The sequence below is a fragment of the Physella acuta genome, unplaced genomic scaffold (genome assembly GCF_028476545.2).
Source record: "Physella acuta isolate Inbredline_101_S28 unplaced genomic scaffold, ASM2847654v3 ptg000208l, whole genome shotgun sequence".
Taxonomy (NCBI): domain Eukaryota; kingdom Metazoa; phylum Mollusca; class Gastropoda; family Physidae; genus Physella; species Physella acuta.
In genome coordinates, this window is record NW_026731727.1 from 760,524 (window position 1) to 787,390 (window position 26,867).

Consider the following 26,867-nt stretch of genomic DNA (forward strand, 5'->3'; position numbering starts at 1 on the left):
ACAACAGTAGGTCAGGTTGCTTGATAGCACATGGGTGAATGACGGGACTGTTCCCAAAGGACAATACTAAACTGATAAATCAATCAATCACCAGGCATCAATACAAACCTATTTATTGCAACAGTATCAATGTCAACAGTCAAGTAGAATAAAGAAGATGCCAACCTGTGGCATAAAAGATGCCTGACAAAACAAAATGGAAAAAGGTTGCGAGCTACAAAAAAAAGAATACATTACATACAAGGCAACTGGAAACAGCTTGAGAGGGCCTTGGTTTAAACCTGAGGGGAAGAAAACAAATGCACTCAAAACATCATCGGTAGGATAGGTCAGTAGATAGAACATCATCAGTAGATAGAACATCATCAGTAGGATAGGTCACATAGAACATCATCAATAGGATAGGTCAGTGGATAGAACATCATCGGTAGGATAGGTCAGTAGATAGAACATCATCAGTAGATAGAACATCATCAGTAGGATAGGTCAGTAGATAGAACATCATCAGTAGATAGAACATCATCAATAGGATAGGTCAGTGGATAAAACATCATCGGTAGGATAGGTCAGTAGATAGAACATCATCGGTAGGATAGGTCAGTGGATAAAACATCATCAGTAGGATAGGTCAGTAGATAGAACATCATCAATAGGATAGGTCAGTGGATAAAACATCATCGGTAGGATAGGTCAGTAGATAGAACATCATCGGTAGGATAGGTCAGTGGATAGAACATCATCAGTAGGATAGGCCAGTAGATAGAACATCATTGGTAGGATAGGTCAGTGGATAGAACATCATCAGTAGGATAGGTCAGTAGATAGAACATCATCAGTAGGATAGGTCAGTAGATAGAACATCATCAGTAGGATAGGTCAGTGGATAGAACATCATCAGTAGGATAGGTCAGTGGATAGAACATCATCAGTAGGATAGGTCAGTAGATAGAACATCATCAATAGGATAGGTCAGTGGATAGAACATCATCAGTAGGATAGGTCAGTAGATAGAACATCATCAGTAGGACAGGTCAGTAGATAGAACATCATCAGTAGGATAGGTCAGTGGATAGAACATCATCAGTAGGATAGGTCAGTAGATAGAACATCATCAGTAGGATAGGTCAGTAGATAGAACATCATCAATAGGATAGGTCAGTGGATAAAACATCATCGGTAGGATAGGTCAGTAGATAGAACATCATCGGTAGGATAGGTCAGTGGATAAAACATCATCAGTAGGATAGGTCAGTAGATAGAACATCATCGGTAGGATAGGTCAGTGGATAGAACATCATCAGTAGGATAGGTCAGTAGATAGAACATCATCAGTAGGATAGGTCAGTAGATAGAACATCATCAGTAGGATAGGTCAGTGGATAGAACATCATCAGTAGGATAGGTCAGTAGATAGAACATCATCAATAGGATAGGTCAGTGGATAGAACATCATCAGTAGGATAGGTCAGTAGATAGAACATCATCAGTAGGACAGGTCAGTAGATAGAACATCATCAGTAGGATAGGTCAGTGGATAGAACATCATCAGTAGGATAGGTCAGTAGATAGAACATCATCAGTAGGATAGGTCAGTAGATAGAACATCATCAGTAGGATAGGCCAGTAGATAGAACATCATCAGTAGGATAGGCCAGTAGATAGAACATCATCAATAGGACAGGTCAGTAGATAGAACATCATCAGTAGATAGAACATCATCTGTAGGATAGGTCAGTAGATAGAACATCATCAGTAGGATAGGTCAGTAGATAGAACATCATCAGTAGATAGGTCATCATCAATAGGATAGGTCAGTAGATAGAACATCATCAATAGGATAGGTCAGTGGATAGAACATCATCAGTAGATAGAACATCGTCAATAGGATAGGATAGGTCAGTGGATAGAACATCATCAGTAGGATAGGTCAGTGGATAGAACATCATCAGTAGGATAGGTCAGTGGATAGAACATCATCAGTAGGATAGGTCAGTAGATAGAACATCATCAGTAAGATAGGTCAGTGGATAGAACATCATCAGTAGGATAGGTCAGTAGATAGAACATCATCAATAGGATAGGTCAGTAGATAGAACATCATCAATAGGACAGGTCAGTAGATAGAACATCATCAGTAGATAGAACATCGTCAATAGGATAGGATAGGTCAGTGGATAGAACATCATCAGTAGGATAGGTCAGTGGATAGAACATCATCAGTAGGATAGGTCAGTGGATAGAACATCATCAGTAGGATAGGTCAGTGGATAGAACATCATCAGTAGGATAGGTCAGTAGATAGAACATCATCAATAGGATAGGTCAGTAGATAGAACATGATCAGTAGGATAGGTCAGTAGATAGAACATCATCAGTAGATAGGTCATCATCAATAGGATAGGTCAGTAGATAGAACATCATCAATAGGATAGGTCAGTGGATAGAACATCATCAGTAGATAGAACATCGTCAATAGGATAGAATAGGTCAGTGGATAGAACATCATCAGTAGGATAGGTCAGTGGATAGAACATCATCAGTAGGATAGGTCAGTGGATAGAACATCATCAGTAGATAGAACATCATCAGTAGGATAGGTCAGTAGATAGAACATCATCAGTAGGATAGGTCAGTAGATAGAACATCATCAGTAGATAGGTCATCATCAATAGGATAGGTCAGTAGATAGAACATGATCAGTAGGATAGGTCAGTAGATAGAACATCATCAGTAGATAGGTCATCATCAATAGGATAGGTCAGTAGATAGAACATCATCAATAGGATAGGTCAGTGGATAGAACATCATCAATAGATAGAACATCATCAATAGGATAGGTCAGTAGATAGAACATCATCAATAGGATAGGTCAGTAGATAGAACATCATCAATAGGATAGGTCAGTGGATAGAACATCATCAGTAGGATAGGTCAGTGGATAGAACATCATCAGTAGGATAGGTCAGTGGATAGAACATCATCAGTAGGATAGGTCAGTAGATAGAACATCATCAGTAGGATAGGTCAGTAGATAGAACATCATCAGTAGGATAGGTCAGTGGATAGAACATCATCAGTAGGATAGGTCAGTAGATAGAACATCATCAATAGGATAGGTCAGTGGATAGAACATCATCAGTAGGATAGGTCAGTAGATAGAACATCATCAGTAGGACAGGTCAGTAGATAGAACATCATCAGTAGGACAGGTCAGTAGATAGAACATCATCAGTAGATAGAACATCATCAGTAGGATAGGTCAGTGGATAGAACATCATCAGTAGGATAGTTCAGTAGATAGAACATCATCAGTAGGATAGGCCAGTAGATAGAACATCATCAGTAGATAGAACATCATCAGTAGGATAGGTCAGTAGATAGAACATCATCAGTAGATAGAACATCATCAATAGAATAGGTCAGTAGATAGAACATCATCAGTAGGATAGGTCAGTGGATAGAACATCATAAGTAGGATAGGTCAGTAGATAGAACATCATCAATAGAATAGGTCAGTAGATAGAACATCATCAGTAGGATAGGTCAGTGGATAGAACATCATAAGTAGGATAGGTCAGTAGATAGAACATCATCAGTAGGATAGGTCAGTAGATAGAACATATTCAGTAGGATAGGCCAGTAGATAGAACATCATCAATAGGACAGGTCAGTAGATAGAACATCATCAGTAGATAGAACATCATCAGTAGGATAGGTCAGTAGATAGAACATCATCAGTAGGATAGGTCAGTAGATAGAACATCATCAGTAGATAGGTCATCATCAATAGGATAGGTCAGTAGATAGAACATGATCAGTAGGATAGGTCAGTAGATAGAACATCATCAGTAGATAGGTCATCATCAATAGGATAGGTCAGTAGATAGAACATCATCAATAGGATAGGTCAGTGGATAGAACATCATCAGTAGATAGAACATCGTCAATAGGATAGGATAGGTCAGTGGATAGAACATCATCAGTAGGATAGGTCAGTGGATAGAACATCATCAGTAGGATAGGTCAGTGGATAGAACATCATCAGTAGGTTAGGTCAGTAGATAGAACATCATCAGTAAGATTGGTCAGTGGATAGAACATCATCAGTAGGATAGGTCAGTAGATAGAACATCATCAGTAGGATAGGTCAGTAGATAGAACATCATCAGTAGGATAGGTCAGTAGATAGAACATCATCAGTAGATAGGTCATCATCAATAGGATAGGTCAGTAGATAGAACATGATCAGTAGGATAGGTCAGTAGATAGAACATCATCAGTAGATAGGTCATCATCAATAGGATAGGTCAGTAGATAGAACATCATCAATAGGATAGGTCAGTGGATAGAACATCATCAGTAGATAGAACATCATCAATAGGATAGGTCAGTAGATAGAACATCATCAATAGGATAGGTCAATGGATAGAACATCATCAGTAGGATAGGTCAGTGGATAGAACATCATCAGTAGGATAGGTCAGTGGATAGAACATCATCAGTAGGATAGGTCAGTAGATAGAACATCATCAGTAGGATAGGTCAGTGGATAGAACATCATCAGTAGGATAGGTCAGTAGATAGAACATCATCGGTAGGATAGGTCAGTGGATAGAACATCATCAGTAGGATAGGCCAGTAGATAGAACATCATTGGTAGGATAGGCTAGTGAATAGAACATCATCAGTAGGACAGGTCAGTAGATAGAACATCATCATTAGATAGAACATCATCGGTAGGATAGGTCAGTGGATAGAACATCATCAGTAGGATAGGTCAGTAGATAGAACATCATCAGTAGATAGAACATCATCAGTAGGATAGGTCAGTGGATAAAACATCATCATTAGGATAGGTCAGTGGATAGAACATCATCAGTAGGATAGGTCAGTAGATAGAACATCATCAGTAGATAGGTCATCATCAGTAGGATAGGTCAGTAGATAGAACATCATCAGTAGGATAGGTCAGTGGATAGAACATCGATAGGATAGGTCAGTGGATAGAACATCGATAGGATAGGTCAGTAGATAGAACATCATCAGTAGGATAGGTCAGTAGATAGAACATCATCAGTAGGATAGGTCAGTGGATAGAACATCATCAGTAGGATAGGTCAGTAGATAGAACATCATCAATAGGATAGGTCAGTGGATAGAACATCATCAGTAGGATAGGTCAGTAGATAGAACATCATCAGTAGGACAGGTCAGTAGATAGAACATCATCAGTAGGACAGGTCAGTAGATAGAACATCATCAGTAGATAGAACATCATCAGTAGGATAGGTCAATGGATAGAACATCATCAGTAGGATAGGTCAGTGGATAGAACATCATCAGTAGGATAGGTCAGTGGATAGAACATCATCAGTAGGATAGGTCAGTAGATAGAACATCATCAGTAGGATAGGTCAGTGGATAGAACATCATCAGTAGGATAGGTCAGTAGATAGAACATCATCGGTAGGATAGGTCAGTGGATAGAACATCATCAGTAGGATAGGCCAGTAGATAGAACATCATTGGTAGGATAGGCTAGTGAATAGAACATCATCAGTAGGACAGGTCAGTAGATAGAACATCATCATTAGATAGAACATCATCGGTAGGATAGGTCAGTGGATAGAACATCATCAGTAGGATAGGTCAGTAGATAGAACATCATCAGTAGATAGAACATCATCAGTAGGATAGGTCAGTGGATAAAACATCATCATTAGGATAGGTCAGTGGATAGAACATCATCAGTAGGATAGGTCAGTAGATAGAACATCATCAGTAGATAGGTCATCATCAGTAGGATAGGTCAGTAGATAGAACATCATCAGTAGGATAGGTCAGTGGATAGAACATCGATAGGATAGGTCAGTGGATAGAACATCGATAGGATAGGTCAGTAGATAGAACATCATCAGTAGGATAGGTCAGTAGATAGAACATCATCAGTAGGATAGGTCAGTGGATAGAACATCATCAGTAGGATAGGTCAGTAGATAGAACATCATCAATAGGATAGGTCAGTGGATAGAACATCATCAGTAGGATAGGTCAGTAGATAGAACATCATCAGTAGGACAGGTCAGTAGATAGAACATCATCAGTAGGACAGGTCAGTAGATAGAACATCATCAGTAGATAGAACATCATCAGTAGGATAGGTCAGTGGATAGAACATCATCAGTAGGATAGGTCAGTAGATAGAACATCATCAGTAGGATAGGCCAGTAGATAGAACATCATCAGTAGATAGAACATCATCAGTAGGATAGGTCAGTAGATAGAAAATCATCAGTAGATAGAACATCATCAGTAGGATAGGTCAGTAGATAGAACATCATCAGTAGGATAGGCCAGTAGATAGAACATCATCAGTAGATAGAACATCATCAGTAGGATAGGTCAGTAGATAGAAAATCATCAGTAGATAGAACATCATCAATAGAATAGGTCAGTAGATAGAACATCATCAGTAGGATAGGTCAGTGGATAGAACATCATCAGTAGGATAGGTCAGTAGATAGAACATCATCAGTAGGATAGGCCAGTAGATAGAACATCATCAGTAGGATAGGCCAGTAGATAGAACATCATCAATAGGACAGGTCAGTAGATAGAACATCATCAGTAGGATAGGTCAGTAGATAGAACATCATCAGTAGGATAGGTCAGTAGATAGAACATCATCCGTAGATAGGTCATCATCAATAGGATAGGTCAGTAGATAGAACATGATCAGTAGGATAGGTCAGTAGATAGAACATCATCAGTAGATAGGTCATCATCAATAGGATAGGTCAGTAGATAGAACATCATCAATAGGATAGGTCAGTGGATAGAACATCATCAGTAGATAGAACATCGTCAATAGGATAGGATAGGTCAGTGGATAGAACATCATCAGTAGGATAGGTCAGTGGATAGAACATCATCAGTAGGATAGGTCAGTGGATAGAACATCATCAGTAGGATAGGTCAGTAGATAGAACATCATCAGTAAGATAGGTCAGTGGATAGAACATCATCAGTAGGATAGGTCAGTAGATAGAACATCATCAATAGGATAGGTCAGTAGATAGAACATCATCAATAGGACAGGTCAGTAGATAGAACATCATCAGTAGATAGAACATCATCAGTAGGATAGGTCAGTAGATAGAACATCATCAGTAGGATAGGTCAGTAGATAGAACATCATCAGTAGATAGGTCATCATCAATAGGATAGGTCAGTAGATAGAACATGATCAGTAGGATAGGTCAGTAGATAGAACATCATCAGTAGATAGGTCATCATCAATAGGATAGGTCAGTAGATAGAACATCATCAATAGGATAGGTCAGTGGATAGAACATCATCAGTAGATAGAACATCATCAATAGGATAGGTCAGTGGATAGAACATCATCAGTAGGATAGGTCAGTAGATAGAACATCATCAGTAGGACAGGTCAGTAGATAGAACATCATCAGTAGGACAGGTCAGTAGATAGAACATCATTAGTAGGATAGGTCAGTGGATAGAACATCATCAGTAGGATAGGTCAGTAGATAGAACATCATCAATAGGATAGGTCAGTGGATAGAACATCATCAGTAGGATAGGTCAGTAGATAGAACATCATCAGTAGGACAGGTCAGTAGATAGAACATCATCAGTAGGACAGGTCAGTAGATAGAACTTCATCAGTAGATAGAACATCATCAGTAGGATAGGTCAGTGGATAGAACATCATCAGTAGGATAGGTCAGTAGATAGAACATCATCAGTAGGATAGGCCAGTAGATAGAACATCATCAGTAGATAGAACATCATCAGTAGGATAGGTCAGTAGATAGAAAATCATCAGTAGATAGAACATCATCAGTAGGATAGGTCAGTAGATAGAACATCATCAGTAGGATAGGCCAGTAGATAGAACATCATCAGTAGATAGAACATCATCAGTAGGATAGGTCAGTAGATAGAAAATCATCAGTAGATAGAACATCATCAATAGAATAGGTCAGTAGATAGAACATCATCAGTAGGATAGGTCAGTGGATAGAACATCATCAGTAGGATAGGCCAGTAGATAGAACATCATCAATAGGACAGGTCAGTAGATAGAACATCATCAGTAGGATAGGTCAGTAGATAGAACATCATCCGTAGATAGGTCATCATCAATAGGATAGGTCAGTAGATAGAACATGATCAGTAGGATAGGTCAGTAGATAGAACATCATCAGTAGATAGGTCATCATCAATAGGATAGGTCAGTAGATAGAACATCATCAATAGGATAGGTCAGTGGATAGAACATCATCAGTAGATAGAACATCGTCAATAGGATAGGATAGGTCAGTGGATAGAACATCATCAGTAGGATAGGTCAGTGGATAGAACATCATCAGTAGGATAGGTCAGTGGATAGAACATCATCAGTAGGATAGGTCAGTAGATAGAACATCATCAGTAAGATAGGTCAGTGGATAGAACATCATCAGTAGGATAGGTCAGTAGATAGAACATCATCAATAGGACAGGTCAGTAGATAGAACATCATCAGTAGATAGAACATCATCAGTAGGATAGGTCAGTAGATAGAACATCATCAGTAGGATAGGTCAGTAGATAGAACATCATCAGTAGATAGGTCATCATCAATAGGATAGGTCAGTAGATAGAACATGATCAGTAGGATAGGTCAGTAGATAGAACATCATCAGTAGATAGGTCATCATCAATAGGATAGGTCAGTAGATAGAACATCATCAATAGGATAGGTCAGTGGATAGAACATCATCAGTAGATAGAACATCATCAATAGGATAGGTCAGTAGATAAAACATCATCAATAGGATAGGTCAGTAGATAGAACATCATCAGTAGGATAGGTCAGTGGATAGAACATCATCAGTAGGATAGGTCAGTGGATAGAACATCATCAGTAGGATAGGTCAGTAGATAAAACATCATCAATAGGATAGGTCAGTAGATAGAACATCATCAGTAGGATAGGTCAGTGGATAGAACATCATCAGTAGGATAGGTCAGTGGATAGAACATCATCAGTAGGATAGGTCAGTAGATAGAACATCATCAGCAGGATAGGTCAGTGGATAGAACATCATCAGTAGGATAGGTCAGTAGATAGAACATCATCGGTAGGATAGGTCAGTGGATAGAACATCATCAGTAGGATAGGTCAGTAGATAGAACATCATCAGTAGATAGAACATCATCAGTAGGATAGGTCAGTAGATAGAACATCATCAGTAGGATAGGTCAGTAGATAGAACATCATCAGTAGGATAGGCCAGTAGATAGAACATCATCAATAGGATAGGTCAGTGGATAGAACATCATCAGTAGGATAGGCCAGTAGATAGAACATCATTGGTAGGATAGGCTAGTGAATAGAACATCATCAGTAGGACAGGTCAGTAGATAGAACATCATCAGTAGATAGAACATCATCGGTAGGATAGGTCAGTGGATAGAACATCATCAGTAGGATAGGTCAGTAGATAGAACATCATCAGTAGATAGAACATCATCAGTAGGATAGGTCAGTGGATAGAACATCATCAGTAGGATAGGTCAGTGGATAGAACATCATCAGTAGGATAGGTCAGTAGATAGAACATCATCAGTAAGATTGGTCAGTGGATAGAACATCATCAGTAGGATAGGTCAGTAGATAGAACATCATCAATAGGATAGGTCATTAGATAGAACATCATCAATAGGACAGGTCAGTAGATAGAACATCATCAGTAGATAGAACATCATCAGTAGGATAGGTCAGTAGATAGAACATCATCAGTAGGATAGGTCAGTAGATAGAACATCATCAGTAGATAGGTCATCATCAATAGGATAGGTCAGTAGATAGAACATGATCAGTAGGATAGGTCAGTAGATAGAACATCATCAGTAGATAGGTCATCATCAATAGGATAGGTCAGTAGATAGAACATCATCAATAGGATAGGTCAGTGGATAGAACATCATCAGTAGATAGAACATCATCAATAGGATAGGTCAGTAGATAGAACATCATCAATAGGATAGGTCAATGGATAGAACATCATCAGTAGGATAGGTCAGTGGATAGAACATCATCAGTAGGATAGGTCAGTGGATAGAACATCATCAGTAGGATAGGTCAGTAGATAGAACATCATCAGTAGGATAGGTCAGTGGATAGAACATCATCAGTAGGATAGGTCAGTAGATAGAACATCATCGGTAGGATAGGTCAGTGGATAGAACATCATCAGTAGGATAGGCCAGTAGATAGAACATCATTGGTAGGATAGGCTAGTGAATAGAACATCATCAGTAGGACAGGTCAGTAGATAGAACATCGATAGGATAGGTCAGTGGATAGAACATCGATAGGATAGGTCAGTAGATAGAACATCATCAGTAGGATAGGTCAGTAGATAGAACATCATCAGTAGGATAGGTCAGTGGATAGAACATCATCAGTAGGATAGGTCAGTAGATAGAACATCATCAATAGGATAGGTCAGTGGATAGAACATCATCAGTAGGATAGGTCAGTAGATAGAACATCATCAGTAGGACAGGTCAGTAGATAGAACATCATCAGTAGGACAGGTCAGTAGATAGAACATCATCAGTAGATAGAACATCATCAGTAGGATAGGTCAGTGGATAGAACATCATCAGTAGGATAGGTCAGTAGATAGAACATCATCAGTAGGATAGGCCAGTAGATAGAACATCATCAGTAGATAGAACATCATCAGTAGGATAGGTCAGTAGATAGAAAATCATCAGTAGATAGAACATCATCAGTAGGATAGGCCAGTAGATAGAACATCATCAGTAGATAGAACATCATCAGTAGGATAGGTCGGTAGATAGAAAATCATCAGTAGATAGAACATCATCAATAGAATAGGTCAGTAGATAGAACATCATCAGTAGGATAGGTCAGTGGATAGAACATCATCAGTAGGATAGGTCAGTAGATAGAACATCATCAGTAGGATAGGCCAGTAGATAGAACATCATCAGTAGGATAGGCCAGTAGATAGAACATCATCAATAGGACAGGTCAGTAGATAGAACATCATCAGTAGATACAACATCATCAGTAGGATAGGTCAGTAGATAGAACATCATCAGTAGGATAGGTCAGTAGATAGAACATCATCCGTAGATAGGTCATCATCAATAGGATAGGTCAGTAGATAGAACGTGATCAGTAGGATAGGTCAGTAGATAGAACATCATCAGTAGATAGGTCATCATCAATAGGATAGGTCAGTAGATAGAACATCATCAATAGGATAGGTCAGTGGATAGAACATCATCAGTAGTTAGAACATCGTCAATAGGATAGGATAGGTCAGTGGATAGAACATCATCAGTAGGATAGGTCAGTGGATAGAACATCATCAGTAGGATAGGTCAGTGGATAGAACATCATCAGTAGGATAGGTCAGTAGATAGAACATCATCAGTAAGATAGGTCAGTGGATAGAACATCATCAGTAGGATAGGTCAGTAGATAGAACATCATCAATAGGATAGGTCAGTAGATAGAACATCATCAATAGGACAGGTCAGTAGATAGAACATCATCAGTAGATAGAACATCATCAGTAGGATAGGTCAGTAGATAGAACATCATCAGTAGGATAGGTCAGTAGATAGAACATCATCAGTAGATAGGTCATCATCAATAGGATAGGTCAGTAGATAGAACATGATCAGTAGGATAGGTCAGTAGATAGAACATCATCAGTAGATAGGTCATCATCAATAGGATAGGTCAGTAGATAGAACATCATCAATAGGATAGGTCAGTGGATAGAACATCATCAGTAGATAGAACATCATCAATAGGATAGGTCAGTGGATAGAACATCATCAGTAGGATAGGTCAGTAGATAGAACATCATCAGTAGGACAGGTCAGTAGATAGAACATCATCAGTAGGACAGGTCAGTAGATAGAACATCATCAGTAGGATAGGTCAGTGGATAGAACATCATCAGTAGGATAGGTCAGTAGATAGAACATCATCAATAGGATAGGTCAGTGGATAGAACATCATCAGTAGGATAGGTCAGTAGATAGAACATCATCAGTAGGACAGGTCAGTAGATAGAACATCATCAGTAGGACAGGTCAGGAGATAGAACTTCATCAGTAGATAGAACATCATCAGTAGGATAGGTCAGTGGATAGAACATCATCAGTAGGATAGGTCAGTAGATAGAACATCATCAGTAGGATAGGCCAGTAGATAGAACATCATCAGTAGATAGAACATCATCAGTAGGATAGGTCAGTAGATAGAAAATCATCAGTAGATAGAACATCATCAGTAGGATAGGTCAGTAGATAGAACATCATCAGTAGGATAGGCCAGTAGATAGAACATCATCAGTAGATAGAACATCATCAGTAGGATAGGTCAGTAGATAGAAAATCATCAGTAGATAGAACATCATCAATAGAATAGGTCAGTAGATAGAACATCATCAGTAGGATAGGTCAGTGGATAGAACATCATCAGTAGGATAGGCCAGTAGATAGAACATCATCAATAGGACAGGTCAGTAGATAGAACATCATCAGTAGGATAGGTCAGTAGATAGAACATCATCCGTAGATAGGTCATCATCAATAGGATAGGTCAGTAGATAGAACATGATCAGTAGGATAGGTCAGTAGATAGAACATCATCAGTAGATAGGTCATCATCAATAGGATAGGTCAGTAGATAGAACATCATCAATAGGATAGGTCAGTGGATAGAACATCATCAGTAGATAGAACATCGTCAATAGGATAGGATAGGTCAGTGGATAGAACATCATCAGTAGGATAGGTCAGTGGATAGAACATCATCAGTAGGATAGGTCAGTGGATAGAACATCATCAGTAGGATAGGTCAGTAGATAGAACATCATCAGTAAGATAGGTCAGTGGATAGAACATCATCAGTAGGATAGGTCAGTAGATAGAACATCATCAATAGGACAGGTCAGTAGATAGAACATCATCAGTAGATAGAACATCATCAGTAGGATAGGTCAGTAGATAGAACATCATCAGTAGGATAGGTCAGTAGATAGAACATCATCAGTAGATAGGTCATCATCAATAGGATAGGTCAGTAGATAGAACATGATCAGTAGGATAGGTCAGTAGATAGAACATCATCAGTAGATAGGTCATCATCAATAGGATAGGTCAGTAGATAGAACATCATCAATAGGATAGGTCAGTGGATAGAACATCATCAGTAGATAGAACATCATCAATAGGATAGGTCAGTAGATAAAACATCATCAATAGGATAGGTCAGTAGATAGAACATCATCAGTAGGATAGGTCAGTGGATAGAACATCATCAGTAGGATAGGTCAGTGGATAGAACATCATCAGTAGGATAGGTCAGTAGATAGAACATCATCAGCAGGATAGGTCAGTGGATAGAACATCATCAGTAGGATAGGTCAGTAGATAAAACATCATCAATAGGATAGGTCAGTAGATAGAACATCATCAGTAGGATAGGTCAGTGGATAGAACATCATCAGTAGGATAGGTCAGTGGATAGAACATCATCAGTAGGATAGGTCAGTAGATAGAACATCATCAGCAGGATAGGTCAGTGGATAGAACATCATCAGTAGGATAGGTCAGTAGATAGAACATCATCGGTAGGATAGGTCAGTGGATAGAACATCATCAGTAGGATAGGTCAGTAGATAGAACATCATCAGTAGATAGAACATCATCAGTAGGATAGGTCAGTAGATAGAACATCATCAGTAGGATAGGTCAGTAGATAGAACATCATCAGTAGGATAGGCCAGTAGATAGAACATCATCAATAGGATAGGTCAGTGGATAGAACATCATCAGTAGGATAGGCCAGTAGATAGAACATCATTGGTAGGATAGGCTAGTGAATAGAACATCATCAGTAGGACAGGTCAGTAGATAGAACATCATCAGTAGATAGAACATCATCGGTAGGATAGGTCAGTGGATAGAACATCATCAGTAGGATAGGTCAGTAGATAGAACATCATCAGTAGATAGAACATCATCAGTAGGATAGGTCAGTGGATAGAACATCATCAGTAGGATAGGTCAGTGGATAGAACATCATCAGTAGGATAGGTCAGTAGATAGAACATCATCAGTAAGATTGGTCAGTGGATAGAACATCATCAGTAGGATAGGTCAGTAGATAGAACATCATCAATAGGATAGGTCATTAGATAGAACATCATCAATAGGACAGGTCAGTAGATAGAACATCATCAGTAGATAGAACATCATCAGTAGGATAGGTCAGTAGATAGAACATCATCAGTAGGATAGGTCAGTAGATAGAACATCATCAGTAGATAGGTCATCATCAATAGGATAGGTCAGTAGATAGAACATGATCAGTAGGATAGGTCAGTAGATAGAACATCATCAGTAGATAGGTCATCATCAATAGGATAGGTCAGTAGATAGAACATCATCAATAGGATAGGTCAGTGGATAGAACATCATCAGTAGATAGAACATCATCAATAGGATAGGTCAGTAGATAGAACATCATCAATAGGATAGGTCAATGGATAGAACATCATCAGTAGGATAGGTCAGTGGATAGAACATCATCAGTAGGATAGGTCAGTGGATAGAACATCATCAGTAGGATAGGTCAGTAGATAGAACATCATCAGTAGGATAGGTCAGTGGATAGAACATCATCAGTAGGATAGGTCAGTAGATAGAACATCATCGGTAGGATAGGTCAGTGGATAGAACATCATCAGTAGGATAGGCCAGTAGATAGAACATCATTGGTAGGATAGGCTAGTGAATAGAACATCATCAGTAGGACAGGTCAGTAGATAGAACATCGATAGGATAGGTCAGTGGATAGAACATCGATAGGATAGGTCAGTAGATAGAACATCATCAGTAGGATAGGTCAGTAGATAGAACATCATCAGTAGGATAGGTCAGTGGATAGAACATCATCAGTAGGATAGGTCAGTAGATAGAACATCATCAATAGGATAGGTCAGTGGATAGAACATCATCAGTAGGATAGGTCAGTAGATAGAACATCATCAGTAGGACAGGTCAGTAGATAGAACATCATCAGTAGGACAGGTCAGTAGATAGAACATCATCAGTAGATAGAACATCATCAGTAGGATAGGTCAGTGGATAGAACATCATCAGTAGGATAGGTCAGTAGATAGAACATCATCAGTAGGATAGGCCAGTAGATAGAACATCATCAGTAAATAGAACATCATCAGTAGGATAGGTCAGTAGATAGAAAATCATCAGTAGATAGAACATCATCAGTAGGATAGGCCAGTAGATAGAACATCATCAGTAGATAGAACATCATCAGAAGAATAGGTCGGTAGATAGAAAATCATCAGTAGATAGAACATCATCAATAGAATAGGTCAGTAGATAGAACATCATCAGTAGGATAGGTCAGTGGATAGAACATCATCAGTAGGATAGGTCAGTAGATAGAACATCATCAGTAGGATAGGCCAGTAGATAGAACATCATCAGTAGGATAGGCCAGTAGATAGAACATCATCAATAGGACAGGTCAGTAGATAGAACATCATCAGTAGATACAACATCATCAGTAGGATAGGTCAGTAGATAGAACATCATCAGTAGGATAGGTCAGTAGATAGAACATCATCCGTAGATAGGTCATCATCAATAGGATAGGTCAGTAGATAGAACATGATCAGTAGGATAGGTCAGTAGATAGAACATCATCAGTAGATAGGTCATCATCAATAGGATAGGTCAGTAGATAGAACATCATCAATAGGATAGGTCAGTGGATAGAACATCATCAGTAGATAGAACATCGTCAATAGGATAGGATAGGTCAGTGGATAGAACATCATCAGTAGGATAGGTCAGTGGATAGAACATCATCAGTAGGATAGGTCAGTGGATAGAACATCATCAGTAGGATAGGTCAGTAGATAGAACATCATCAGTAAGATAGGTCAGTGGATAGAACATCATCAGTAGGATAGGTCAGTAGATAGAACATCATCAATAGGATAGGTCAGTAGATAGAACATCATCAATAGGACAGGTCAGTAGATAGAACATCATCAGTAGATAGAACATCATCAGTAGGATAGGTCAGTAGATAGAACATCATCAGTAGGATAGGTCAGTAGATAGAACATCATCAGTAGATAGGTCATCATCAATAGGATAGGTCAGTAGATAGAACATGATCAGTAGGATAGGTCAGTAGATAGAACATCATCAGTAGATAGGTCATCATCAATAGGATAGGTCAGTAGATAGAACATCATCAATAGGATAGGTCAGTGGATAGAACATCACCAGTAGATAGAACATCATCAATAGGATAGGTCAGTAGATAAAACATCATCAATAGGATAGGTCAGTAGATAGAACATCATCAGTAGATAGAACATCATCAGTAGGATAGGTCAGTAGATAGAACATCATCAGTAGGATAGGTCAGTAGATAGAACATCATCAGTAGGATAGGTCAGTAGATAGAACATCATCGGTAGGATAGGTCAGTGGATAGAACATCATCAGTAGGATAGGTCAGTAGATAGAACATCATCAGTAGGATAGGTCAGTAGATAGAACATCATCAGTAGGATAGGCCAGTAGATAGAACATCATCAATAGGATAGGTCAGTGGATAGAACATCATCAGTAGGATAGGCCAGTAGATAGAACATCATTGGTAGGATAGGCTAGTGAATAGAACATCATCAGTAGGACAGGTCAGTAGATAGAACATCATCAGTAGATAGAACATCATCGGTAGGATAGGTCAGTGGATAGAACATCATCAGTAGGATAGGTCAGTAGATAGAACATCATCAGTAGATAGAACATCATCAGTAGGATAGGTCAGTGGATAGAACATCATCAGTAGGATAGGTCAGTGGATAGAACATCATCAGTAGGATAGGTCAGTAGATAGAACATCATCAGTAGATAGGTCATCATCAGTAGGATAGGTCAGTAGATAGAACATCATCAGTAGGATAGGTCAGTGGATAGAACATCGATAGGATAGGTCAGTGGATAGAACATCGATAGGATAGGTCAGTAGATAGAACATCATCAGTAGGATAGGTCAGTAGATAGAACATCATCAGTAGGATAGGTCAGTGGATAGAACATCATCAGTAGGATAGGTCAGTAGATAGAACATCATCGGTAGGATAGGTCAGTGGATAGAACATCATCAGTAGGATAGGTCAGTAGATAGAACATCATCAGTAGATAGAACATCATCAGTAGGATAGGTCAGTAGATAGAACATCATCAATAGGATAGGTCAGTGGATAGAACATCATCAGTAGGATAGGCCAGTAGATAGAACATCATCAATAGGATAGGTCAGTGGATAGAACATCATCAGTAGGATAGGCCAGTAGATAGAACATCATTGGTAGGATAGGCTAGTGAATAGAACATCATCAGTAGGACAGGTCAGTAGATAGAACATCATCAGTAGATAGAACATCATCGGTAGGATAGGTCAGTGGATAGAACATCATCAGTAGGATAGGTCAGTAGATAGAACATCATCAGTAGATAGAACATCATCAGTAGGATAGGTCAGTGGATAGAACATCATCAGTAGGATAGGTCAGTGGATAGAACATCATCAGTAGGATAGGTCAGTAGATAGAACATCATCAGTAGATAGGTCATCATCAGTAGGATAGGTCAGTAGATAGAACATCATCAGTAGGATAGGTCAGTGGATAGAACATCGATAGGATATGTCATTGATAGAACATCATCAGTAGGATAGGTCAGTAGATAGAACATCATCAATAGGATAGGTCAGTGGATAGAAAATCATCAGTAGGATAGGTCAGTAGATAGAATATCATCAGTAGGACAGGTCAGTAGATAGAACATCATCAGTAGGACAGGTCAGTAGATAAAACATCATCAGTAGGATAGGTCAGTAGATAGAACATCATCAGTAGGATAGTTCAGTGGATAGAACATCATCGGTAGGATAGGTCAGTGGATAGAACATCATCAGTAGGATAGGTCAGTAGATAGAACATCATCAGTAGGATAGGTCAGTGGATAGAACATCGATAGGATAGGTCAGTGGATAGAACATCGATAGGATAGGTCAGTAGATAGAACATCATCAGTAGGATAGGTCAGTAGATAGAACATCATCTTAGGATAGGTCAGTGGATAGAACTCTCATATTGTGGGCTACAGAGAATTGACCTACCTGGCTCTCATACTGTGAACTACAGAGTATTGACACATTGGATTCATTTGGTCTCTCCAGTGAAGAATTCTGGTAGGGACAAAAATACATTTGTAAGCAATTTTTTTTCTTCCTGGGAGCAAAATTGAAAAGAAGTAGTCTAATCTTTGCTGTTTTTTGAGAAAAAAAAATAAATGAGCCATTTATATGTGTCTACAGTGGAAAACATTACATTACTTCTGTCTGTATAGGAATAGGTTAGATTACTTGGCTGTATAGGAAAAGGTTACATTACTTCTCTCTCTGTATAGAGGAAATATCGTTTGCGTGGCTGGAAGGTTGGACGTTCATTAGATGAGCCAGAAGATAGGGTCAGGTCACTGGTCACCTGATGTACACCCTCTAAGATGTCATGACACTGCAGGTGTGAGCCTAGACAGGAACTGCCCTGCTCTTCATCTTGAGCTGGCAGCACCAGTATCACAGCTTTTTCTTTCTCCTGCCAGACAGGAACAATTTCACTACACATTTTGTTTTCAGGAACAATTTCAAGAAAACTTGTCAGTACAAATTTTTTAACAAAAGTCAAATGAAGCAAATGCTAACTTACAACAAAAGAGAAACTTGTATTTCCATGTTGAATAAAAAAAGGGCCTGGAACTATTGTGCCACCATAGAATAAACTTCCTACAGAGGAAAATAATTCATCTTTTCATTTTGCTAAAATAATTCATCTTTTCATTCCTAAAATCTTACAAGACATTTAGCAAAAATAATTCATCTTTTCATTCCTAACATCTTTCAAGACATTTAGCAAAAATAATTCATCTTTTCATTCCTAACATCTTACAAGACATTTAGCAAAAATAATTCATCTTTTCATTCCTAACATCTTACAAGACATTTAGCAAAAATAATTCATCTTTTCATTCCTAACATCTTACAAGACATTTAGCAAACATTATTTTATAAATGAAGTGGTCAACATTTAACACAAAGACAGCAATTCTAATAAATCTAAACAGTATGACCAAAAAAAAACTTGTCACAAAGTATACTTAATCAAAACAGTTTTACATAATAAAAACATTCTCAAAGTTTAATTAACCCATATCCAGATAGCATCCCATAAGTGGGATGCTTGTAAAAAAAAAAAAATTGCTAAAATTTATCAAATATATTTAAAATAATTAAAACACGAATTATGTTTCATTGTAATTGGAAATGGTTAGTCTATTGAATTTGTGTTATTTATTAAAAATTTTAATTTAGAAAAAAGTTATTGTGCCGGTTTCGCTAGACTTGTCAAAATGGTGGAAAACAGAAAACGTGCATATCTTCTTAAATATTAACATTTTTAGTGCAAAATACATTTGAAACTTGTAGCAGTACCATATTTCTATCTGATAAAAATTTAAGAGTAACAATATTTTGTAACTAATTCGTTATATCAAGTGTACAACACAGATGCAAATGTTTATTTTGTTAACTGTTGACTTTAGGGTGTTAAGTAATATTTATAGATATTAAATTATGACCTATATTACTTATATATTATTTTATTAAAAAAAAAATTAAAAATTTTATTTCTAAGTTTTCAGAATTACACTAGCTGAAGCATTCAAATCCATTGAATATACTAATTTAGTCATGCTGTAAATTCACCAGCACATGTTATTAATTATAACAAACCAAAATAATAACAATGATCATGATTTAGTTGAAAACATTCAGTCATTGGGTTCGGTCAACAACAGATAGAGATAATGTTCCTCTTCCTATAAGAGAGCTCAAGCTACAGATTACAGAAATGAGACTTAGCGATGTACTGTTGTCATGCCCCAATAATATTCTTCTCCAAAGGTTCCCCATACCAGTTTACTTTGTTAACTTTTACGAGACTTTGTAAGGATGTTGCTGGTACTAGATTGGGAGTTGTTTGGATAGTGAGGTGCATACATGGATGAGAGCCATGAACACCAAAAAACAGGCTCCCAGCGTTGGATCCAGGCCCTAGAAATGAGATAACTGATGTTTTATAGTACACCTGTGAAGAAAGGGGGGGGGGGAGTAGATACAAGGGTAAAAAAGGAGAAGATGGCTGAATGACATTGGGGACGGGACTGGGTTGTCTTTTGCACTCTCTGAGGGCACCAGACGGATGGCAAGGCATTGGGGCATAGGCAATCATGGTGCCTCAACAGCTGTCCAACATATGTAGATAGGATAGCTGCTCTACACAATGTAATTATTGAAAAGTATGAAAACGTTTGATATAATGGAGTTGTATAGCCTGGTTGTAGATGTATATAAACTTAGGTCTGGTGTAAAGCCATATACCCTAAGACATTAAATTAAAAATGACAGACTCAGTAAAGCCATATACCCTAAGACATTAAATTAAAAATGACAGACTCAGTAAAGCCATATACCCTAAGACATTCAATTTAAAATGACAGACTCAGTAAAGCCATATACCCTAAGACATTAAATTAAAAATGATAGACTCAGTAAACATTCTTTGAGACCAATTGTATCAACTCATCGCTTGTTTATCAAAAGAGGGGACAGCCGATTTGTCAAAAAAATGTGTGTAATGTAATGGTCCTCATCTTAACAGTTCAACAACATTGCATTTGTAAAATAAGTATTTCAAAGTAGAAAGCAGATAATTGTTAACAATTCTAGCTGAAAGTGAAGCATGAAATAGTTGGCCATGCCTCAACTCTTAGCATTAGACTACAGCAGACAAATACTGGCTGTACAAGGGTACCTTGAATAGTTGGCCATGCCTCAACTCTTAGCATTAGACTAGAGCAGACAAATACTGGCTGGGTACCTTGAATAACAATGACATCAGAGTTGCATATATGACGAAACAAGGAGTTGTCATCACAGTCAAAGAGAAGTGTGGCTTCAGACAGTTCCAGCACAATCTGGGAGTAGCTCAGTTTCTAAAATACAAAGGTATATTTCAATGAATAGTTCAACAACACATACAAACCTCTCCATTGAATAGAAGGAGAAACAGGACAGTCTAGGTATACTCACAAACCAGGTAGGTTCATTCAACAGGATCCTAAAGGCCATATACTCACAAACCAGGTAGGTTCATTCAACAGAATCCTAAAGGCCATATACTCACAAACCAGGTAGGTTCATTCAACAGGATCCTAAAGGCCATATACTCACAAACCAGGTAGGTTCATTCAACAGGATCCTAAAGGCCATATACTCACAAACCAGGTAGGTTCATTCAACAGGATCCTAAAGGCCATATACTCACAAACCAGGTAGGTTCATTCAACAGGATCCTAAAGGCCATATACTCACAAACCAGGTAGGTTCATTCAACAGGATCCTAAAGGCCATATACTCACAAACCAGGTAGGTTCATTCAACAGGATCCTAAAGGCCATATACTCACAAACCAGGTAGGTTCATTCAACAGGATCCTAAAGGCCATATACTCACAAACCAGGTAGGTTCATTCAACAGGATCCTAAAGGCCATATACTCACAAACCAGGTAGGTTCATTCAACAGGATCCTAAAGGCCATATACTCACAAACCAGGTAGGTTCATTCAACAGGATCCTAAAGGCCATATACTCACAAACCAGGTAGGTTCATTCAACAGGATCCTAAAGGCCATATACTCACAAACCAGGTAGGTTCATTCAACAGAATCCTAAAGGCCATATACTCACAAACCAGGTAGGTTCATTCAACAGAATCCTAAAGGCCATATACTCACAAACCAGGTAGGTTCATTCAACAGGATCCTAAAGGCCATATACTCACAAACCAGGTAGGTTCATTCAACAGGATCCTAAAGGCCATATACTCACAAACCAGGTAGGTTCATTCAACAGGATCCTAAAGGCCATATACTCACAAACCAGGTAGGTTCATTCAACAGAATCCTAAAGGCCATATACTCACAAACCAGGTAGGTTCATTCAACAGAATCCTAAAGGCCATATACTCACAAACCAGGTAGGTTCATTCAACAGAATCCTAAAGGCCATATACTCACAAACCAGGTAGGTTCATTCAACAGAATCCTAAAGGCCATATACTCACAAACCAGGTAGGTTCATTCAACAGAATCCTAAAGGCCATATACTCACAAACCAGGTAGGTTCATTCAACAGAATCCTAAAGGCCATATACTCACAAACCAGGTAGGTTCATTCAACAGAATCCTAAAGGCCATATACTCACAAACCAGGTAGGTTCATTCAACAGGATCCTAAAGGCCATATACTCACAAACCAGGTAGGTTCATTCAACAGAATCCTAAAGGCCATATACTCACAAACCAGGTAGGTTCATTCAACAGAATCCTAAAGGCCATATACTCACAAACCAGGTAGGTTCATTCAACAGGATCCTAAAGGCCATATACTCACAAACCAGGTAGGTTCATTCAACAGGATCCTAAAGGCCATATACTCACAAACCAGGTAGGTTCATTCAACAGGATCCTAAAGGCCATATACTCACAAACCAGGTAGGTTCATTCAACAGGATCCTAAAGGCCATATACTCACAAACCAGGTAGGTTCATTCAACAGAATCCTAAAGGCCATATACTCACAAACCAGGTAGGTTCATTCAACAGGATCCTAAAGGCCATATACTCACAAACCAGGTAGGTTCATTCAACAGGATCCTAAAGGCCATATACTCACAAACCAGGTAGGTTCATTCAACAGGATCCTAAAGGCCATATACTCACAAACCAGGTAGGTTCATTCAACAGGATCCTAAAGGCCATATACTCACAAACCAGGTAGGTTCATTCAACAGGATCCTAAAGGCCATATACTCACAAACCAGGTAGGTTCATTCAACAGGATCCTAAAGGCCATATACTCACAAACCAGGTAGGTTCATTCAACAGGATCCTAAAGGCCATATACTCACAAACCAGGTAGGTTCATTCAACAGAATCCTAAAGGCCATATACTCACAAACCAGGTAGGTTCATTCAACAGGATCCTAAAGGCCATATACTCACAAACCAGGTAGGTTCATTCAACAGGATCCTAAAGGCCATATACTCACAAACCAGGTAGGTTCATTCAACAGGATCCTAAAGGCCATATACTCACAAACCAGGTAGGTTCATTCAACAGGATCCTAAAGGCCATATACTCACAAACCAGGTAGGTTCATTCTACAGGATCCTAAAGGCCATATACTCACAAACCAGGTAGGTTCATTCAACAGGATCCTAAAGGCCATATACTCACAAACCAGGTAGGTTCATTCAACAGAATCCTAAAGGCCATATACTCACAAACCAGGTAGGTTCATTCAACAGAATCCTAAAGGCCAGCCTGATGGCTACCACTCTCCACATTTTCATCTCCAGCAGGGAGAAGTTCTCTCCCTTGTACTCCGGCAGCTCCTTGATGTACTTCCACAGGTAGATGGAGCGGATGTAGAACACCTGTCAGATGTCAAGATGTCTCAGTGACAGGTAGATGGAGCGGATGTAGAACACCTGTCAGATGTCAAGATGTCTCAGTGACAGGTAGATGGAGCGGATGTAGAACACCTGTCAGATGTCAAGATGTCTCAGTGACAGGTAGATGGAGCGGATGTAGAACACCTGTCAGATGTCAAGATGTCTCAGTGACAGGTAGATGGAGCGGATGTAGAACACCTGTCAGATGTCAAGATGTCTCAGTGACAGGTAGATGGAGCGGATGTAGAACACCTGTCAGATGTCAAGATGTCTCAGTGACAGGTAGATGGAGCGGATGTAGAACACCTGTCAGATGTCAAGATGTCTCAGTGACAGGTAGATGGAGCGGATGTAGAACACCTGTCAGATGTCAAGATGTCTCAGTGACAGGTAGATGGAGCGGATGTAGAACACCTGTCAGATGTCAAGATGTCTCAGTGACAGGTAGATGGAGCGGATGTAGAACACCTGTCAGATGTCAAGATGTCTCAGTGACAGGTAGATGGAGCGGATGTAGAACACCTGTCAGATGTCAAGATGTCTCAGTGACAGGTAGATGGAGCGGATGTAGAACACCTGTCAGATGTCAAGATGTCTCAGTGACAGGTAGATGGAGCGGATGTAGAACACCTGTCAGATGTCAAGATGTCTCAGTGACAGGTAGATGGAGCGGATGTAGAACACCTGTCAGATGTCAAGATGTCTCAGTGACACCCAACTTGTCTCAGTGACACCCAACTTGTCTCAGTGACACCCAACTTGTCTCACTGACACCCAACTTGTCTCAGTGACACCCAACTTGTCTCACTGACACCCAACTTGTCTCAGTGACACCCAACTTGTCTCAGTGACACCCAACTTGTCTCAGTGACACCCAACTTGTCTCACTGACACCCAACTTGTCTCACTGACACCCAACTTGTCTCAGTGACACCCAACTTGTCTCAGTGACACCCAACTTGTCTCACTGACACCCAACTTGTCTCACTGACACCCAACTTGTCTCAGTGACACCCAACTTGTTTCACTGACACCCAACTTGTCTCACTGACACCCAACTTGTCTCACTGACACCCAACTTGTCTCAGTGACACCCACCAGTGACAAAGTATAATCAGAAGTTTCAACAAACGATTATGGTAATAACATTTGGGTAAACAGAATCAACTTTTTCAAAGCTGAGATCTTTAACAAGGAGATTACAAAGGAAAAAGTCAAAGACTGACCAGAACTTGTGTTTTACAGGTGACTGTCTTGTGTCTGGGCTTGCCCGTCAGAAAGGAATATTCTCCAACAACACTGCCACTGGTCAGGTAATCACAAGTCACCTTCCGGATCACATCTTCCTTATAGTGTTTCTCCACCTCAATAAAATAGAACATTTCAATTGCCTAACTTACAAACAAAATTCCACCAACTTCAACAAACATCTTTGTTTTAAACTTCCCATGACAGAATAATGTGACATAAGCTCCCATTCTAAGATTTTAAATTATTTAAATTACGTAAATAGCCTACATGATTGCTATATAAAGTATTATAGTGAGTAACATTCTGTACATTCAATTGGCATGTATATTTTAAGTCATGCAACGTCTTTACTACTTAACAGTAAAGCTTTTATATAATAAAATGCAGAAAATAAAATCTTTTCTTAAATAAAATAATACACTATTACTTTTAACAAAAGTAAAAGCAGGATTCACTCATACGATTTTAATAAAGGTACTTGGTTGCAAATAAATTAAAATACTATACACTCTAAACATTATTTAAGTGCCGGTGAATTTATATAGGCTACAAGTAGACTCAAATACTCAATACACAGCATATTTGTAGTCAGTAGAAGTAAAAGGTCTAAATTTCTTACATTTATTTTAGTAGGTCAACAAATTTCCATTTTTCTAAACCGTGCAATACAGCTACCTACAGCTGCCCCGGCAAAACAACTAAACTATTTGATACAATTCAAATATCAGAGTAGCATCGTTTAAGCGTAGGCCCAGAGCCGGCGTTAGGAATACGCGGGGCCTAGGGCCAACCATCCGCGCGGGGCCTTTCCATTATATATATATATATATATATATATATATATATATATATATATATATATATATATATATATATATTATATATATATATATATATATATATATATATGTGTGTGTATAAAGGCCTATATAATGTGATGTATACATAATAACACAAATGTTTTGGAGTTTATAAGCTAATGTCAAACTTTCCACTAAAATAACAGATTTTTATCTCTCCCATGTATTAACCCAATGTTCGTAGTTTTTTTTTCCTTTGCTAAGATATTAAATCACTTTTAACAGTTATGTAATTCATACCAAATCACTTAAGAAAATTTAATCACGTGCCGAATAATTAGGAAAATAAAGTTTACAATACAGCGAACTCGGCCTGATGTATCAAAACAGTATAGACTTCAAAATTTGTTTAGAATTCATACAATATTTTAAAACCAAAATCATTATTGTCTTAATTATTGAACGGGTGAATCCTTAAGGTGACACAACATAACAACAGTTTTAACTTTCTTCCAAAAAATAATAATAAATCACTCTGTTTAATGCCGCCTGATATAGATCCTAAGCCCCCCCCCCTCCTCGTCGCCCTCCTCCCACCCCTCTGCACGCAACTGAATGTTAATTTTGTTATACCAAGACAAGTAGGCCTACATATAGAGTTTCTTCCAGGCATCTCTTCGGGGGGGAGGGGGTGGCAAGCCCCCCCCCCCCCATGAAAACGAAATGAAATTTATATAATTTATAGAGAAAATATATACTTTTAACAGTGTCCGCCCCCCCCCCCCCCCCCCGAAAATTTCAAGTGCCCCCCCCCCCCCCCCCCCGGAGAAAAAAGTCTGGAAGAAACACTGTACATATACGACATTATACGACATCTACAACAAGAAAGTCAGGACTAGATTTCATCAGGTCACTAACTGTCTACTATAGACATCCCGTCTGCTCACTAAAAGGACGTCTTCATGGGTCCGCATACAATAGGGTATCTCTTTACGTCGTGGGCTAATTCTCGACCGCCATCTCCAGTCAGCTCAGGTCAAATGCCAGGCGACCGTAGC

The 26,867-nt window shown here is 38.8% G+C and overlaps 1 protein-coding gene across 5 annotated transcripts in view; it reads right to left on the reverse strand.

Moving 5' to 3' along the window:
- Positions 1–16: 16 nt before the first annotated feature.
- LOC131937370 (sodium/hydrogen exchanger 10) overlaps positions 17–26,867 on the reverse strand; it is a 63,010-nt gene continuing 36,159 nt past the window's right edge. For 4 of the 5 annotated variants that reach the window (XM_059294746.1, XM_059294748.1, XM_059294747.1 and 1 more), the window contains 7 exons: positions 24,985–25,122; positions 23,588–23,740; positions 21,120–21,234; positions 18,891–18,967; positions 18,576–18,779; positions 18,302–18,370; positions 17–281 (listed from right to left, as the gene is read on the reverse strand). In XM_059294746.1, the coding sequence (XP_059150729.1) occupies positions 276–281; positions 18,302–18,370; positions 18,576–18,779; positions 18,891–18,967; positions 21,120–21,234; positions 23,588–23,740; positions 24,985–25,122 (762 nt within the window). In that variant the 3' untranslated portion in view covers positions 17–275. Of the gene's footprint in view, positions 282–18,301; positions 18,371–18,575; positions 18,780–18,890; positions 18,968–21,119; positions 21,235–23,587; positions 24,443–24,984; positions 25,123–26,867 lie in introns of those variants that run through there. The other variant, XM_059294749.1, reaches the window with a different exon arrangement.